Source organism: Heloderma suspectum, chromosome 4 (assembly GCF_057233095.1).
Source record: "Heloderma suspectum isolate Gila_16-S chromosome 4, 16-S_ref, whole genome shotgun sequence".
Lineage (NCBI taxonomy): Eukaryota > Metazoa > Chordata > Lepidosauria > Squamata > Helodermatidae > Heloderma > Heloderma suspectum.
In genome coordinates this window covers 241,116,880-241,136,096 of record NC_139461.1, presented here as the reverse complement: position 1 = coordinate 241,136,096, position 19,217 = coordinate 241,116,880, and the positions used below count along the sequence as shown (strand labels likewise).

Sequence of the window (19,217 nt, the reverse complement as noted above, 5' to 3'; positions counted from 1 at the left end):
ATCACAAATTGAAATCAGATGTGTGTCTCCCTCTCTTCCATTGTAATATGAATGGCCCATCTAATCCTATATAGGAATCAAGACTTTCAAAAGGGTGGAATCACAGCAGAGGAAGCTGCCTCATACTGACTCAGACCACTGGTCCATCTAGCTCATGGTACTGACTGCACATTATGCATGGGGAATCTCCAGCCTGCCAGCTAAATGTAACCCTTGGAGGCTTCCCATCTGGCCCTGCTCTCTTCCCTGACTCTGTTCCTTTCTCCTTAGCTTTCATGCTGGCTGCAGAGAGAGGGGTGGCTTTTCCTCCCCAGCCAGCATGGAAAAGCAGCACATTGCAGGTGCTGGGGGCCCCCAGTGTGGAGCAAGACCCTGGAGTGAGTGGTAGGGGGGGCTTTAACCCTTTTGCTCCCCACTATGGTCCCGATCCAGATCTGGGCCCCACACTTGCAATTTGCATCGCCAAAAAAGAGGAGCTATTGGAATGAATGGATCCCTTTTTGGCAATGCAAATTGCAGGTGCAAGCCCCCCCCCCCGCCCCTCCAGATTGGGACCACAGTGGAGAGCCAAGGATTAAAGCACCTCTACCCCATACACCAGGACAGGAAGGCCTGGCGTGCTATGGTCCATGGGGTCACGAAGAGTCGGACACGACTGAACGACTGAACAACAACAACAACACCCCATACACCAGCATCCTGATTGGATTTTATGTATAACACACAAACAGCTTGCAATTTGTAACATCGCACGTCACTGGCAGTGGCTCTCGAGGGTTTCTCTCATTGCCAGCCCTACCTGGAGATGCCAGGGATTGAACCTGGGATCTTTCTTATGCAAAGCATGTGTGCTACCACTGAATTATAGCCCCTCCCTTAATATGTGGCCCCCTTTCCCCCTGGTGAAGGGATTTGTCTGGGTACTAAACCCAGGATTTCTTGCACCCAAAGTGAAAATCATGCCTTCCTCAGCCTGGTGCCCTCCAGATGTGTTGGGCTATAAATCCCATCATCCCCAGCCAGCATGGCCATGGTATTTGGTGATGGGAGATGTAGTCCAAGACATCTAGAGGGCAAAAGGTTGGGGAAGGCTGTAGGAGACCAACAAACCAGGCACATCCTGTTATCAGATCTGGCAGCGAGATTATCCCTGGGGGCAGAAAGGAAAAAAGTGGCTTGGCTGGTTCTAGCCAAGGGAGAGGAGAAGCAGGTCACCATTTCATAGGCCTGTGCATTTGGAAATACTGCAGATGCCCTGATTGCATGAACTTTCCATTCTCTCCTTGTCCTATCCACCTTCGTATATTCCCTCTCTAACACATATGCCACACATACACATTAGCTACAACCCACTTCAATACCTTGTGTAACAACATAACTCAAAGGAATGGTGGCTCTTAGACAGGGAAGTGGCAAAAGGGCAAAGGGCCTCTCTCCTAGCCCCTTATCCCACCAGTCTGATTTCTGCCTTTTCTTTCAGGTCCAGTTTGATGGGCACTCGGTTTTCATGTTTGACAACGGTGTAAATCCCGACAGATAATCCCTGGGGGCAGAAAGGAAAAAAGTGGCTTGGCTGGTTCTAGCCAAGGGAGAGGAGAAGCAAGTCACCATTTCATAGGCCTGTGCATTTGGAAATACTGCAGATGCCCTGATTGCATGAACTTTCCATTCCCTCCTTGTCCTATTCACCTTCGTATATTCCCTCTCTAACACATACGCCACGCATACACATTAGCTACAACCCACTCCAATACCTTGTGTAACAACATAACTCAGAGGAATGGTGGCTCTTAGACAGGGAAGTGGCAAAAGGGCAAAGGGCCTCTCTCCTAGCCCCTTATCCCACCAGCCTGATTTCTGCCTTTTCTTTCAGGTCCAATTTGATGGGCACTCGGTTTTCGGTGTTTGACAACGGTGTAAATCCCGACAGAGCAAATGCCGATTGGTCAAATGTGCGCCAGGAGCTTGCAGCTGTTATTTATGTAAGTAACCCGTTGTGAATGCCTTCCCTTCCAGCCCCCGTCTTCTGGGCAGCCGCTTGCCGTGGCCAGAACACGTCAAGCTTTTGTGCTTGCGGCTCTCTGTAACAAGGGAAGTTTGAGAAGTTTCCATCTATGTTGGCCAGGGCTGATGGGAGTTGTAGTCCTAAACATCTGGAGGACACCAAGTTGGGGAATGCTGCTTAAGAATGACAGACAGATAAAGCAAAGCTTAGAGCTGGTGCAAGCCCCCGCTTCATCCCCTTTTCACATATGTGGATATTTCATAGCTTCTCATAAGGAACCACTCCCTTTGGGATGTCAGGAAAGAAAGATCATGTGGACTGTCTCCACTCTAAGCCAGACGTCTCCAACCTATTGCCCTCCAGATGTTTAGCACTACAACTCCCAGCATTTCTCACCATTGGCCATGATGGCTGGTGCGGATGGGAGTCGGAATCCAAAATATCTGGGGGCACCAGGTTGGGGAGGTTTGCTTTCAGACTGAGGACTGCATTCCGTCTTGGAGAAGGTCTTGGAGGCCACATTCCAGCGGTAGGCAGGGCTGAAGGAAAACGGGCAGCCCCCAAACGCCAGCACATTTCAGCTTAAAGCTCTTGCCGGTAGCGAAGCCTTGGGATCCGCATTTCAGTCCACCCTGCACAAAAGCCAGGAAACCACCCAACTGGTGGTCTGGTGACAGGGGTGGGGGCAGGGGTCATGGATATCTGGAGAACCCCAGAGGGCCAAATTTGGACCCCAGGCCTGAGGTTCTGCAGCCCTGCTCTAGGCTGAAGACAGCTCAGGTTTTACTGGTATATCTCTGGGTGATTTGCAATAGATCATAAAGAGTTTCTGATTCCTAATAACTTAACACTAACAATAAAAGTGTGCTCTCCCCCCACCCTCGCTGCCCTATTAGAAGACTTCAAAGAAAAAAAACTTGGGGAAAAACTTGGAAAAACTAGACTTTTGTGGGGAAGAGCCATGACCTAAATTCTGGCCCTGAAAACAAATTCCTGGGATGAGCTGAGCGTGCAATTCTAAGTGTTTGTCCATCTTCCTGAGCCACGATTTTGCACTAGTTGGTGGACCTTGGGGCTCTAATAAGAAAAAAGTACATCTCAGAAGTCTGAAGTTTGCTTATCACTGGCATATTATTAGTATTATTATTATTGATTTATTCACCACTGTCTATATTTAAAACTCTCGGATAGGCCTATCAGGCTACCAATGCAGTGATATGAGTGGTTAGCTAACTCCTTCTCATGTTATAGTAATTCTTTTTTAATATGTTAGAAAACAAGAAGTGTATAGTACTGGGCAGTTGTGGTACAGGTGTAGCACACACTTGAGACTGACAGAATAACTACTTTAAGGCACGATCCTATGCATGTTTAGACAGAAAAAAGCCTACAACTCCCAGCATGCCTCAGCCACCAAACCTGGCTGGCTAGGGAATGCTGGGACTTGTAGGACTTCTTTCTGTCTAAACATGAATAGGATTGCACTGGAGGGAGCAATCCTATGGGTGCCAGACAGCGGCTAGACAGGCATAGGATGTGCAGTTTTTGGGGAACTGACCTCGGAGCCCGTGTTCTGAAGACAGTTCCCAGAAAACTGACCTCCCCGCACTTCCATGCTGCCTCTGAGGCAGCATGGAACAGCCCTGTCCTCTGTGCTCGCAAGAGGAGCATGGAGGGGCTGAAAAGGGGCGTGGCTGGGGGTGTTCTGGGACAGGGAGATTGTAGCTGCCTGTACGACACATCCAATGTGTCGTACAGCATCCTCCTTCTCCACTCCATGCTCCCACGGCTAGACAGCCTCAGCCAGCTGTCTAGCAGAAAAAGCAGGTCAGGAGAAGTGCGGAGGGAACAATCCCCTCCGTGCTTCTCCTGCCCTGCTTTGGATAGGCATTGGCCTCCGAGTTTGGAGGCGGCCGCCTATCTAGATAGGATTGTGCCCTTAAAGTAGTTATTCTGTCCTTAAACTGTTAAGAATCTGGTTGCTTTGGGAATATAAATGAACTGCTCATGTTTTGAGGATAATATATGATGGTGACTCAGGTATGAGACTTCTGGGTTTCTATTTCAGGAGACAAATGTATTAGGGTTCAAGGGACCTCGAAAAATGACGGTGGTAATTCCTGGAATGAATTCTGACAATGAGAGGGTGCCAATTCGACCCCGAAATGTAAGTCACCAACAGAACCTTCACACAAGACACAATGAATTCTGAGTAATGCCATTGCGTATGAAGTTCCACTTTGCAATTACTCCGATACTTTGGTGATGGGCATGATGATAATTGAGAGAATGTGGAAGGCCCACAGGTTCACAGGGGATGCATAGCCAGTCACTTCCCTAGCTCTTCACCATGAACTTCTGTTGTCATCAGGAAGATCATACACAGAGTCTATGAAAGGGCAGGAGAGATCAGGAGGTTTCCAAGGCCTTGCCTCTGTAACAGCCTTCCCCAGCCTGGCGCCATCCAGATGTATTGGACTACAAGTCTCATCACGCCCACCCAGTATGGCCAATGCCTCTGCTGGCTGGGCATTATGGGAGCTGGAATCCAACACATCAGGAAATACACAGGGAATGGTACATTTATTAATGACTTGCCCTAGTGCCTTTCTCATTTCTTCCCAGGATAACGATGGGCTGCTCATGAGGTGGCAGAATAAATTCATGGACAACTTAATCGAACTGCATAACAAAGCCCCAGTGTGGAATGATGAGACCCAGTCCTACGTGCTGAACTTCCATGGCAGAGTGACTCATGCCTCTGTCAAGAACTTCCAGATTGTGCACAGCAATGACCGTAAGTCCCACAGAACCCTTTGGCCTGTGAGAGGGAAGACCTCTTTGGATGCCTCCACATGGCTCTAATTTAGGAGGTCAAACAGGAATGGCTGAAGAGTTATTGCTGCTCTGGGCAAAACAGTTAGATGCAGGGGTGGGGAAGGGCATCCCTCCACAAATACAGAGTCACAGAGGACGCTGTGTATTATACTCTCCATTCAAGAGAAAAGCCAAACAAGCAGTATGAGAAGCTGGACTTGCATGTTGTTCTTGGGTTCCCCTTGAATTGTGTTGCTCCTGGTGGCAGCCTAGTCTGCCTGTATGATTGGGTTGGCCCAGAAGGATCAGACGTACAATTTTAGCCCAGTCTCCAGGTAAGGAATATACCTTCAGGCCACACAAAAAACAGATGACTGGCAGATTTTCAAAAGGGTTCCATTTTTGTGCTGGAAGCTCCATTTTCTTCCTTACTTTGTCTGCACTGCCACTGGAACTGGTCCTCCGCCCATCCACACAGCAAAAGCTTGTCCCAGGCATCTACTTTTGTGGGAACAAGGAATGGGTTCACACGGCCATTTTTCTCCTATGCTGAGGTCCTGTCCTATCGCATCCCCCCCAATCACCTGGCTGTAAGGGCCTGTGTCATTAGTTGTGTGCAAGTAATCGAAGTGGATAGTTTAAGACATTTCAATAGCTGCCCTGGGGGCAGGACCAAGCAGGATTGGGACCAGGGTGCATGAGGAGGGGAATTTAGCCCTTCTTCACCCCAACAGACCCAATGAAAGTCCACCACTATTAGCCCCAGGAGCAAAGCTCGCAGTAGTGCCAACATATATGAAAACAGGATTTGGGGGATGTGTTTGCATCTGTTTAACCAACTTGATTTCTGAGGCACTTGAAATCCATGTTTGGCTCACAGGGATACCATGGGTGTGGGGGATGGGTGCGGTCTCAACTGCCACTTAAAAGACCAAAGGTGTGAGACAGCATACCTTGTAGCCTGAGGAGAAATGTGGCAGATATGGTAGGCAGAGTAACAATGTTATTATATGGGGTTTGTTTATCTTTCACATTTATATTTTGCTACATAGATTGCTTTGGATGTTGGTTTCTCACTAACAGTAATTAGAATACCAACCAAAATTGGGGTCAGGAAATTATTTATTTATCTTTCACATTTCTATACCACCCAATAGCTGAAGCTTTCTGGGCATTTCACAAACACAGGAGAAGCCTAGATAAACAGAAGCTTTTGGCTCAGATGCTCCAGTCTCTTTGCTGTATCCACACAACAGCTTCAAAACTATCTTTTGCATAGCTTAGTAAGTGCAGGTTTGTGCGCATAAGGTAGGCTGACCATACGTACCGTTTTAAACGGGACAGTACCGTTTTTGTCATATTTCCCAACCGTCACGTCATTTTAATATAAATGTCAATTTTGTCCCGTTTTTAATTTTTTGTAAAAAAAACTGAATGCGTTTATCGTAAGGCTCTATGCTAATCAATGTGTGCAGTAAAACTACTAGTGTGATGAAAGAGGAAGTTCCATTTACTTTATCCACTCAGGGCCAGGCTTCTTGAGCTAGTGACGATCAGACGCCGCCCCCTGGCTTGTCTGCAGTGGTGGGGAATTCAAGAGGCGGCCGCTAAGCCCCATTCAGTGTGTGGGAGCCAGGAGGTCTTACTGTTATTTCTACCATCATTCCGCCCATAGAGATTCTTTCTGCCCTACATTCAGTTTGATTCGGACTTTTCAGGCTCATATTTCGGTTCAACAGGCTGTTAGCTATTTTTTTATTACAGCAGAACTCTCCGGTGGGACATTAGCATATACCAGCTTGTGATAGCAGTCGGGGTGTTCATTCCTTTTTTTTTTCTTTTTGGTGTATGTTTATGATTTTTTGCAGTCTGGCCACTGCAGTCCTGCATTAGAGTGTTCAGTGTGGTATGCCATACAGATTTGTTTACTGCTCATGTTATACATATATAAAATATAAGTATTTTATATATGTATATTTATGAGTGGGTTTTTTTGTGTATATGCAATCAATTAGTGTTATTCATTTGCGCCCCTTTCCATGTTCTTTTGCAGTGAGTTTAGGTTGTTTTTCATGAATACAGAATATTACATAACCCTGTCCCGTTTTTGTCATCCCAATATCCTGTTTTTGTCTCAAGGAAATATGGTCAGCCTAGCATAAGGACATGCTCAAACGACCACTTCAGTCTGTTCAGACATATGTTCTGTGGCATGGGATCCACTTGGAACCGCAACTATGTGAAAACAGCTTCCAGGAGAGTCAGATGAAAAAGAGGGTTTTGTGACAGAATGGTGAAAATCTCCATAATTTCATGTGCAGCACCTTGCCATACGGAGTTGCCTCTGAAAACACAACTTCACAAATGGCAACCATGCCACAGAGCACGTAGGTGGGCCAGGCCTAAGCAGCAGAGTTTAGAAATAAGCCCCACAGGTGGTGCATGTGATTTAGACCTGAGCATCTGTGAATCAAAACAGGCCCACCCTTCCGGTGATGGTGTTTTTGAAGGGCACAAAACAATATCAAGGAAGCTGGAAGCTATGTGGGATGTTGCTTCTGAAGCAGAGGTTTCATATTGAGTTAGAATGCCCAGTTTCTAGACAACCGGGCTACTTGACTTATTTCCAATTAGAAGAATCTTCCTGAAATCTGTAAACTGTCATCACTGGAGGGTAATGTGCTGAGTTTTACCTCCAGGGGGTTCATCACACGGAGCTTTTATCCTGCTATTGAGATGGCTTTCTCTCAGAAGTTTGTGGGTGCTTTACGTTACCCTCCAGGGTGTCTCCCACCATTTCCTCCAGCCTATCTGGTGTTTTCCCCAAACACAAAAAATGTGGTATTTTTTCCATCCCATGGAACAGGAGCTCCATGACCTCAGTGTGAAATTCTCCAATAGCGGAAGAAACCGCTCTGTCTGCCTGCTGTGGGTGTTTGTTTTCAGTTGTTGGAGGCGTGGTCAGGATGAGATTTGACAGGAGTGAGGGCAAGAATCACCTGCCAATTGCCCTCCACATTTCTCAATTGGAGGGAAAAGAGGGTAAAATGCCTCCCTGCAATGAAGGGAGACACATCTGATCCCCCACCTCACCAAGCTCAGAAGCAAAATCCTCTGTTGTTTCAGAGCACCCTATTAAGTTCAGTGGGGTTTACTCCCACGTTGGTGTGCCGAGGGTTGCAGACTTACAGGGTGATCTTATGTCTACTCAGAAGTAAGTCTCATTGAGTTTAATGGGGTTTACTCCCACGTTGGTGTGCCGAGGGTGGCAGACTTAAAGCACAATCTTACATTTTATCTCTACTCAGAAGCAAGTCAGAGGTTTCCTGGGGGCTGCAAGAAAACAGTACAGCACAAGTTAAGCTACGAAAACAAGACTCCCCCCGCCTCCTTTGCACACATGCCAGGGAGGGAGGGAGGCACTCCCTCAGTTCAAACCACATGGCTGCCTGTGTAAAGGAGCCCTTCCTAATCCCACAAAGAAACCGAAAGCAGAAAGCTCTGGAAAGGATGTGGGTTTTTGCAGGGATTTTGCTTAATGTAGAAACACCCCAGGTCAGGACAAGCAACCAAACTCTCATGGGCAGTGAGGCATGCACCAATGATCCACTAGAGGGAGCATGACAGTAGGCAGATTGGAATAAAATTTTGGGTTGTTTGCTAGGCACTGTGGGTTTTGTTTGCTTGTTTTTGAGTCTGGAATCCCTCCTGTGTATGCTCTACAATTTGGGACACAAAGTTATGAGGCACTCATAAACTCTGAAGAATGCACAAAATGCTTCTGATTCTCAATCTAGCTTAAGATCAGGCTACATTCAAAATGGCCAGTCATGGGTACAGCTTGGGGACTTATTCACAAGACTGTATGTCGCCTCCAACTCAAGCAAAGTGCTCTGAATTTCCCATTGGGTAAGAAGCACCATTGGGGTGCAAGCTACTGCACTGCTGTCAGTTGACAGACACACATGCACACAGAGTTATATTTGATTATGTAATCAAGAGTCAGGGGGTTTTATCATGGGGTTGTTATTCTGAGTTAGCATAATGCCTGATTACACAGACAAGAAATTCCAGGATGTTTAAGCCACATACCATCGCTGACTGACTTGGGTCACTCATACAGCTCACAAGTTTCTCTGTAGAACTATAAATACCCTCCAAAGATGATAACCCTGCTATTGCTTTCATCAGCCTTCCCCAACCTGTAGCCTTACCAAACCCATTGGCCATGCTGGCTGGGAATGATAGGAGTTGTAGTCCAACACATCTGGAGGGCACCAGGCTGGGGAAGACTGGTTTACATTATCACTATTCCCTGGGTGACAAAGACCTGAGCGAAGAGTCCCTGATCCTGCCAGGTATTGCTGACTTGTTTCAACCTCTGATCCATTCTTTGAATGCATAGATCAGAGTTGAAGCTTGCTTAGGCATTATTATGCCAGAAAAAATGGATCATGGAAGAGAATGGGAAGTTCTTAACTAGCCACACAAAAAAGTAAAGTAAAATGAAGTCACAGTGCCACACTGGAAATCAGCAATTACTTGTGTGGCTTTTTAAAAAGAGTAAGTAGCAGGGGCCCAATCCAGATTGTGACCCTGACAGAGGAGAGTGGGTCTTTTTTTTAACACTTTGCCCTCCGCTAAGGGCCCAATCCAGATCAGGCCACCCACACCTGCTATTTGCATTGGAAAAAGTGCTCCCATTAACAACAGTAGAACCACTTTTTTCCCACGCAAGCACCATGGCGTAGTCCAGATCAGGATCACAGCAAGGGTGGAGGCAACAGATTAAAAAAAAAACCCACTCCCAGCAGAGTCCTGATCCAGATTGGTGGCCTTGCACTTGCTATTTAGTTTTTTAAAGCCATTCAGGCAATTGCTAACTGTGTGAATGGTGTTTCATATAGTTTAGTCCACTCACACCCACCTAGTGAAAGCATACATTTGGACCACATCAGTCACAGGTCTCAGGTCATGACTTCCAAGCCCCCAGTATGCATCCAGCATGCTGAGCGCATCTGCAAATTTGACTGTTTGTGCAAGTGGGATCCAGCTTCTTTCAGAATCTGATTGTATGTGCTGTGTGGCAGTGAGAGTCTGGATGTAAGCCTCCTGGTGGTGCTTTGGGCATGTTCTTGTTGATGCTCAAAGTGGCAATTCTGATACAAAATTAGGGCAAAATGTTATAACGAGGACACTTCCTTCCCCCTTGAGAGTGACGGCCGAGGCTGTGGGCCCTATGTGGAATCCATATCAGAGCAGCAGCACACAGAAGCAGCCAAGCCATTCCGCAGAGTGTGTGACTTGTCTGCTTGTCACCTGTCCAGGCCAATCAGGGGATGTTACTGTCTGGGGTGTAGAATTACCGGACAGAAAGAACCTGCTCAGGGCCCCAGTTATTTTTACAGATTTCTTGTTACCCTCACTGGTAACAAAGGGAGTCACGACCCAAGCAGTGAGTCAGAGAGACCTCTAGAATGCCACAAATGTCTTGGTAAGGAATTCTGGTGAGGGGGCAGGTCTCCTGGGGGAGGCAGAATATATTGGTTCCTGTGCTCTGTCTACCCAGCTGGGAAAAGAAATGTACTTACTTGGTAGCTCTGTTGAAGAAACAGCCATCCGTTGCCCAGCAGCTGGCCAGTCAACTCCTGAACTCTGCTGTGCTCTTCTGTGTCCCATCATGCTCTCTTCTCCTTAGCATTTGACTAGGAGTGTCCTGAATAAACAGTTTTGTTCAGCTGTGTATAAGCCACACTGCTTCGGCACTGGAAGAAGAGATCCAGTCTGTACAATAAACCTCTTCCCACCAGACGTTGCCTGGAAGGTCACCTCTGATGGTGACATCTTAGCAACATCCAGGTGCTGTTCAATTGTGTAGAGTGGCTACACAGCCAAGGAAGACAGGTCACAATAATAGTATGTTTTTCAAAATGAGTTTTCTGGCCAAGACAGAAATGCACCAGGGGTCGTAGGTAGTAAGGATAGTTTCTCCCAACTACTTTGTAATTGTTCTTTTTGCTGCATCCCGCTCCTCTCATGGCAGTAGGTCGTTGGCTTGGGAGGACAGCATCAATTAGAGTTTTAAGGGACATTTTCCCATATTCTGGAAGATCAGAAGTGCTCTTTCATTTCAGCTGATTGCTATGCAAGCTACGGAGCCCTGGTATTCTGGCTCACACAGATTCACCACCAGGCTTTGTTGTAGTTGATGGGGGTGACTGCAAAGCCTGTACAGGTGCCAGTGGCCTAGAGCCTGTATCCATGTCAGCATACATGGGCAGGAGGGGGAGTGTCCGTCCACAGTGAATAGAGCTAAATCACTAAGTAAAGCGCATGGCAAAGCTTCTGTGCAGAGGCCCCCTTTGGCACCATCATCAATAGTCTGTACTCCTCCTCCTCCATCCACCTTCACTGAATCCTGTCCTGAATGGGATAGAGGACCAAAAGCTGCTGTTAGCATTTCTATTTGGCATTGTAGCAGGGCCTGCTCTTGGTCCATCTGCTGATGGTGTCTTATCTCCTTTCCTGCAGCTGACTACATCGTCTTGCAGTTTGGCCGTGTGGCTGATGATGCTTTTACCATGGACTATAACTACCCACTTTGTGCTGTGCAGGCCTTTGCCATTGCCCTGTCCAGCTTTGATGGGAAGCTGGCCTGCGAATAGCACAGCTGAGAGTCACCATGCCTAGGTTGTACTGAATCTGGGCCAGCAATGCAAAATTCCTTCTGTCTGGACTGGCTACTGCAGGCAAAAATTTGCCTGATGATATAAAGCAGCAGAGATGGTGTGAAAAGGAATAACAGCTCAGCTGACATTAGTCAACGTTGCCAATACACTACTGGAGAAAATCTTGCAGAATCAATAAGCATGAGTGCATATTCACAACGTGGGTGTAGCTGGTAACACCACATACACATATATGTTCTTGGCATTTTCACACACATGTTTTTGGCCTTTGCCTTGTGAAAGAAACAATACTCAAGCCCAGCAAACAGCTGCTTTAAGCTGCAGTGTTTTGGACCATGACTCTAGGAAACTCCTTCCCCCCGCGCCTCTCTCTCTCTCTCTCTGTCTCTTGGTATTCTCTGTTAATTTTCTTACTCCCAAGGGATTTGAAACCAGCTAACCATCTCAGGCTATCATATTGTCACTTCCTGTATATACATACTTTTTAACAATCAAAAGTCACTGTTGTTTGAGTCCCAGGCGTATCTGACTTTTTTAGATTATTTGCAGGATGGGTGGTTCTGTTTGGTAATTTATCATTGACATGGGAAAAGGAGGTTTTTTCCTGTATTGATAATGATCAATAAAATATCAACTGATGGGACGAACTCCAATTTGTTGTCCTTTTAAAAATCATGGTCTGTCCTGCCAGCCTCTAGGACTAATCTAGTTGGCTGTAAATGTATGCATTGCTTTTTAGGGGTCTAATGAATTAGAGTTGGGGTCTGGACAGAATATTAGAAATATTAGAAAAGTATCAAGGTAAAACTGAATTGTTACTAAGAACTAATGTGTTTGGTCTTGTCAGGTATTTTTCTAACCCCATAAAAATCTGTCTTAGTGATGCTAAGAGGCAGCATGGGGAGGTATTGGAAGACAGAGCTGTGGGTGGTATGTAGCCTATTCTGCACCCCATAAGCTACCTTACTCTCCTCTGGTGTGGTGGAGGACAGTGTCCCATTGCCTGTGTTGAAGCAAGATTCGGCTATCACTATAGGTGGTTTGTGTATGCAGAATGGGAGAAGGGGCACCATTTTATCCTTTGCCTCAGGCAGCAGTGTCTTGAGCTGGCCCTGCTCTTTCCCTTTCTGAATGAGTACAGCCACACTTCCACTTATTCCGCACATCCATGTTTTGTTTTCTTTAGTTTTATATCATCTTTACCTGCTTTACACCATTAGGTTACGCCAGAGTGACTAGCAATGTTAAAGAAAGATCAATACCCCTGTGGAAAGAAATAACCTTTTCCACATTGATCTGTTACAGGGGCAGCTGGGTCGCTCCCACCCCTGTCACTTATCTGTCCTACTGTTGTACAAAGCACCAGCAAGGCTGGGATCCTCCATCCTATGAGCTAAGCAGGATTGGGCTGAGCCCTTTCTGTGTTGAAGAAGGAGGCCATCAAGGGAAGGAAGCCTCAATGGGAAGGCCAAGCTGTTGCAGGAAGTGCTTAGTGACAATGACTCAAAAGGTGCGGTGCTCTTTGTGAGTCACAGTGAAACAATTTGCAAGTATCGATGAAGGGTAAGGTGCTCTTCTCCCCCCAAAGCCATTGAGGGGGCACTTGTCCCCATGGGCCTCAAGTAGTGGTTTTATGTAGGAATGGGTGTTCTTAAATTTGGTTACGACATCAGAGTAACAACTTTTAAGTAACAACTCTTCTTTCTTCTAGGTTTCTGTTGGACAGAGCGAGAGCCTTCTCTTCCTGTCCTAATGCCTTTATGTGTTGTTGCTGTGGGATGTTAGATGTCTTCCAAGTCATGATGAATCATACACGTAGGTGTGGAAGGAAGGCTGGGAGATGTTTTGTACATGTGAACTGTAATTAATTGTTATTCTTATTAATTGTCAAACGGAAGACACCTAGCAGGCAGAATCCTGAAGGTTTCTGATTTCTTCCCCTCCCTCCCCGCCTCTTCCCATCCCTCAATTTTTAATATGGAACCATTGATATAATAACTTATAGTGTCTACACCATTCCAGGATCTTTGATGCTTGTATTAAGAAACAAACAGTACAGCCTAAAGTTTTGTCACAGTATATGATGAAGCATAAAGGCTGAGTAGTACCATTGACCTTATGGGTTTTGTATACACACACACTTCTGAAACCACCTCATTTTTGTACTCTTTTCAGCCTCTCAAATGAAGGATCATCATCAAAGACACCATTTAGACGGGGGAGGGGTGGATTGTCCTCTTCTCCCTGTGTTCTACATCCTGTGATTATTACCCAGGGGTCAAAAGAGTCTGCAAACAAATGTAAAGGATGCGTCTGTGAGTTGGCATCTTTACCATCAGCCACCTCTTGAATCCATCTGCAGGTCATTTGTAGCACGGCCATGTGTCCTACTTGACAGATGATAGTCCTCTATTTGAAGGCATCCTCTATTTGAAGGGCTGTCTGGTACAAATCTGGTTTAAAGCTAAAGAACTATAACAGTGGAGAGCAGTAGAGGCCTTGAGAAGTTGTTCATCAACAGTTAGCAACTAGACAGCAGTACTGTATTTCTATTTAAATGCTAGTATTTTTTTCTAAATTTGCATCTACACAAGAGATGTCGGACAAATCCACAATGGATTCAGATAGGAGTTCTGTTAATCTGACCTGTGGATTCCTTGGCTTTTTCCAGGTCAAGTGGATTCCATGGACTTGAGGATCATCTTCTTACTTTTGGGGGGAATTTGTGAAAATGTGCACTAACGCTAATGCACACTTGTGCTAATGCGCATTAGCGCAAGTGGAATGAAATTCTTGTACATCCCTAAAAATATCCATTTCCATCCATGAGCAGACAATGGAACAAAAGACACCTGACAATCCTCCAAATACAGACAGAATGGATTAAACAAAATCTGTACACCCCTAACCTACACACATAGATTAGCGCATGCACGTTTTATACAAATTTGTATAATTTTTGGTCCTCTGTTTCAGTGATGCATTTCTTCCTTTTTGGCCACCTGCCATTCTGTGTATGTGTGAATAGATGTGGATGGATGGATGGATGGGTGTGTGTGTGTGTACCGTCACTTTATGTACATTCAGTATGACTTGTTGGCCCTGCCCACTTTTGACTCTGGCCATGCCCACTGCTGGACTGTGGACCCTGACAAGTTCTGACTAAGACAATGTAGACCTCGACAGGAAAAAGGTTCTCTGCCCATGCATCAGGGCAACCAAGACTGTTTCAGTGCCAAAATGAAGCCTGATATGAGGTTGAAATTGGTCTAGATGATCAGTTTCATCAAGAGATCCTGAAGTGGACATCTGCCACCTACTTGGTATTTGCAAGAATTTTAAGTCTAAGCTTCTGTGGGAGCTATTCATGGCTGACAGTCAGGATACAGAACAGCCTTACCCAACTTGGTGTCCTCCAGATGTTTTGGACTAGAATTCCTACTATCCCTGGCCTTTGGGCATGTTGGCTGGGAGTGATGGGAGTTGTAGTCTGGAGGGCACTAGATTGGAGAAGGCTGGTATAGAATGGATGGATGAATTCATAAATATCTGTTTTGTTCTATACATTGAGTCACTATAGTTGTTATATACTCAAAAACATAAGACGAGTCCTGCTGGATCAGATCAAGGGTCCATCTAGTCCACCATCCTGTTTTGGATATTGGCCAGCCAGATGTTTCCTAGAAGACATAAGCAGGGCATGAAAGCAAAAGAATCCCCCTGTTCTTGTCTCCCACCCCCTCTGGTATTCAGTGGCATACTGCCTCTGAATATGAACTTTTAGTTAGCTGTCATGGTAAAAGGAGAAGGGGACAGCAGAGGATGAGATGGCTAGATAGCATCACCAATGCAATGAATATGAACTTGAGCACACTCCGGGAGAGAGCGGAGGACAGGAAGGCCTGGTGTGCTATGGTCCATGGGGTCACGAAGAGTCGGACATGACTTAACACTTAACGACTGAACAACAACAACAACAACAACAACAAGGCTAATAGAAATTGATAGATCTATCCTGCACAAATTTGCCTAACCCCTTTTTAAAGGGATTAAAAGGAGATTTTTAAAAAAGTAAATGGGCCTATGTTTTAGATATGCATGCTAAAGGCACAAATCTTTAGTTCTAAGAAGGATACTTGCTTTGTGTTGATAACATTGCTAGTTCTAATGAGATAGTTTTAAAGAAGCTCTTCAAATATACTGCTTTTCCTTTTCACTATTTAATCTTAAATGCATTCAAAAGTGGCCCTTTGGCCCTTCTTGAATCTCCCTGCAATTAAAATCTCTTCATAATCTGCAATGGTGCCTCTGGGGCCCATGCATTACAACAGGGGTGGGCAGAATGTAGATTGGGATCTACTGGTAGATCTCCAGTTGATTTGCAGTAGCTCAACAAAGAGTTTCTGACTCTCAATGGTTTAGCCATAGTGACAAAGAAAAGCCTTAGTTTCCTCCTAAATTAGGCTGCTGAAATCAAGAAAACAGGGGTAGATTTGTGTGGGAAAGGATTTGTGGGTTCCCATTCTGGTATAGAATACAGCTTCCTTAGCTGAGCATATGCTCAGAGACACTTTGTTCTGCAGTTGTACAAGTGCCTTCCTGTCTTTGCCAGACCTTTGCATCTGGCTCCAGTTTGTGGGTCCTGGAGTTCTCATGAAAAACAAAGTAGATCCTGCAAGCCTAAGATCTGCCTGCCCCTGCATTACAAGATCATCTTTGCTTTAAAAAACAGTGATGAATTAGGCTGGACAAAGTTTTGATCACAAGCAAATCTTTTCATTCTGTTTAACAGAATGATTTCTGATGATGGCCAGGGCAATCAGAACAGTAGCCTTACTGGGAACAAAACAACACTCAGTTTGGATGCCTCATAAAAATAACAGGAAGGACTAGAAGAGAGGCTTCCCTTAACAGCCAGTTACTCCATACATCTGATCTCTTGGCACCATGAAAGATTTTCCCCTATCTTTCCCATCCATAAGATAGATAGGAATTTCCCAGCTCGCTACGATAACTGAAAGCTGCAGGCACTTTGAGGGTAAAACCGAACTGACTCAGAGATATACACATTGTTCTTAGAATCATAGAATCGTAAGGTTGGAAGGGGCCTACAAGGCCACTGAGTCTTGCTTGCAAAGTGTGTACCCCAGAATGTATGAACAGACACCAAAGAACAGGCTTTGTTTTATGAAGAGAGGAACTGAAGCGAGAGAAGAGGATATATAAGAAAGGAGGTAACAGCCCGAAGGCTTGTAAAGGAAAAGTGTCAGAGCCAACATTTTATTAGGTATGTATAGCTTCTGGATGTATGGCAGAGACATCTGCTGGTCTGTCTAATAGTCTAGGTTGTTGCTTGTCCTCTCATTGTCTAAGGGTGCAATCCTATGCATGTTTAGACAGAAAAAAGGCCTACAACTCCCAACATGCCCCAGCCAGATTGCACCCTAAGGGTACTTTCAGACAGACATCTTTTAGCGCTAACCATCAAAAAGCATTGTGCAGTTATGCTGTCTTTTCCTCCTCAACAAATTTTTTGTGGTATGAAAAAAAGAGAGAAGAAGACATGGTGGGAAAACACAGGAGGGTAAAGAATGGAACTATACTTCATGTGCCCACCCTGTAATATTCCATGAATTACACGGAGCAACTGCACAATAAAAGCCTCGTCCAGAAGCACCCTGACTCCTGCAGCTTCCTGGTACTCCCTTGTTACTTCCTACATGGCAGGAATTAAAGCAAGATGAACCACAGGGTGCCTCAGGAGAGAGCCAAGAATATGCCAATCAGTAGGGGTGGGATGGGACAAACTACAATATGCTTCATGCTCACTGTTACCCCTGACCAGTGAATTTAGGTTAGGAAATCATCCACCTAGATTACTGCAATGCATGTATATGTGAAGCTACCTCTGAAGAAGATCCGGAAACTTCCATTAGTGTAAGATAGAGCAGCGAGACTAATTACTAGGACTGGCCATTTTGAACATATTACTCCAGTGCTGTGTCAACTACACCGGTTAACACTCAGTTTCTGAGCCTGATTCAGAGCATTGGTACTGATCTTTAAAGCCCTACACTGCTTAGGACCAGTCTATCTGATTATTTATTTAAAATATTTCTTGGCTGCCTTTCAGGGCAGAAGCCCTCCCAACATGGCATACAGAAAGAAAACACACAAAACCAATACAATATTAAAAGTGATAAAAAGAGTAAGAACACAATAAAAACCACCAATAAAGACCAATAACAAAATCAGCAATAAGACAGCAACAGAAACTGCAACAACAGCAATCATGTTAGGAGAAGGCCAGAGTATAATATGTTTTAAGGCCTTCTTAAAAGCTTGCAATGATGGAGCATGGTTGGCCCTTGATGGGAACTTATTCCAGGGGTGTGGGGCCACTGCAGAGAAGGCCCTCTCACGTGTGGTCACCCACCAAACTATTCTCACAGGTGGGCAGATGTGAATGGCCTCTCTCACGGATCTTAAAGACAGGAAGGCTGATATGGGTGAAGGTGGTCCTTCAAGTAATTTGGTCCCAAACCATTTAAGGCTTTAAACATCAAAACCAGCACTTTAAATTTGGTTCAGAAACACACTGGTGAGCAGTGCAGCTGGTGCAGTATAAGCATTATATGACTGGATCACCTTGTCCCCACCAACATTTGGCAGCTGCATTCTGCACCAAGTGAAGTTTCTGAGCTATCTTCAAAGGCAGCCCCATGTACAGCACATTACAGTAGTCCAGCCTGGATGTCACTAGTGCATGGTTCACTGAGGCAAGGTGCATCCTCTCCAGATAGGGCCGCAGCTGGTGTACCAGCTAAGCTGGTAAAACACTCCTGGACACTGTAGCCACCTGCCCCCTCCCCTGGTTAGCACAGAGTCCAGGAGGACTCCAAGACTACACATTTAGTCTTTTAGGGGGAGTGCAACCCCATCTAAGACAATCGTAAACCTCCATCCAGAGCAGTTGGTTTCCCAACCCATAGTACCTCCCTCTTGTCTGGATTAAGTTTCAGCTTGTTTACCCTCATCCACCCCACAACAGCCTCCAGACACTGGTTCACAAGTTCAACAGTCTCCCTGAGATGTGTTGATGGAAATGAGAGGTAGAGCTGATATCATCCACATACTGATGACACTTCTGCCCAACCCTCCTGATGACTTCCCCCGGCAGTTTCATGTAGATATTAAAAAGCATGGGGGATAGAATGGAATCTTGCAGTACCCCACAGGCTAATGGCCATGGGATAGAACAAAAGTACCCCAGCACCACCTTTTGAGACTGCTGCTGCAGGAAGGACCAGAACCACTTTAAAACCATCCATCCCTAGCCCAAACCAGATAAATGATCCAGAAGCCGATGGTCGATGGTATCAAAAACCACTGAGAGGTCCAGAAGAACCAACAGGTTCCCCACATCCAATCCCCTGGCAAAACTCGTCAACCAGGGTGACCAAGGCTGTTTTCATCCCATAACCAGGTCTGAAACCTAATTGGAATGTGTCTAAATAATCAGTATCATCCAACACTGCTTGGAGTTGTGAAGCTACTGCACATTCCAGCGTCTTGCCTATGAATAGTATATTTGATACCAGGCAGTAGTTATCCTGGACATTAGGGTCCAGATTTGTTTTCCTCAACAAGGGCTTCACCACTGCTTCTTTCAAAGGTGCTGGCACCTCACCATTCCTCAACTGACC

General features: G+C 45.6%; 1 protein-coding gene across 1 annotated transcript in view; it reads left to right on the top strand.

Moving 5' to 3' along the window:
- The window catches only part of TULP1 (TUB like protein 1), a 55,180-nt gene extending 41,563 nt beyond the window's left edge, over nucleotides 1–13,617 (top strand). The window contains exons 11-14 of the mRNA XM_084852926.1: nucleotides 1,874–1,982; nucleotides 4,074–4,172; nucleotides 4,631–4,802; nucleotides 11,354–13,617. Of these exons, the coding sequence (XP_084709052.1) occupies nucleotides 1,874–1,982; nucleotides 4,074–4,172; nucleotides 4,631–4,802; nucleotides 11,354–11,487 (514 nt within the window). The 3' untranslated portion in view covers nucleotides 11,488–13,617. The remainder of the gene's footprint in view (nucleotides 1–1,873; nucleotides 1,983–4,073; nucleotides 4,173–4,630; nucleotides 4,803–11,353) is intronic.
- The last annotated feature ends 5,600 nt before the right edge of the window (nucleotides 13,618–19,217 follow it).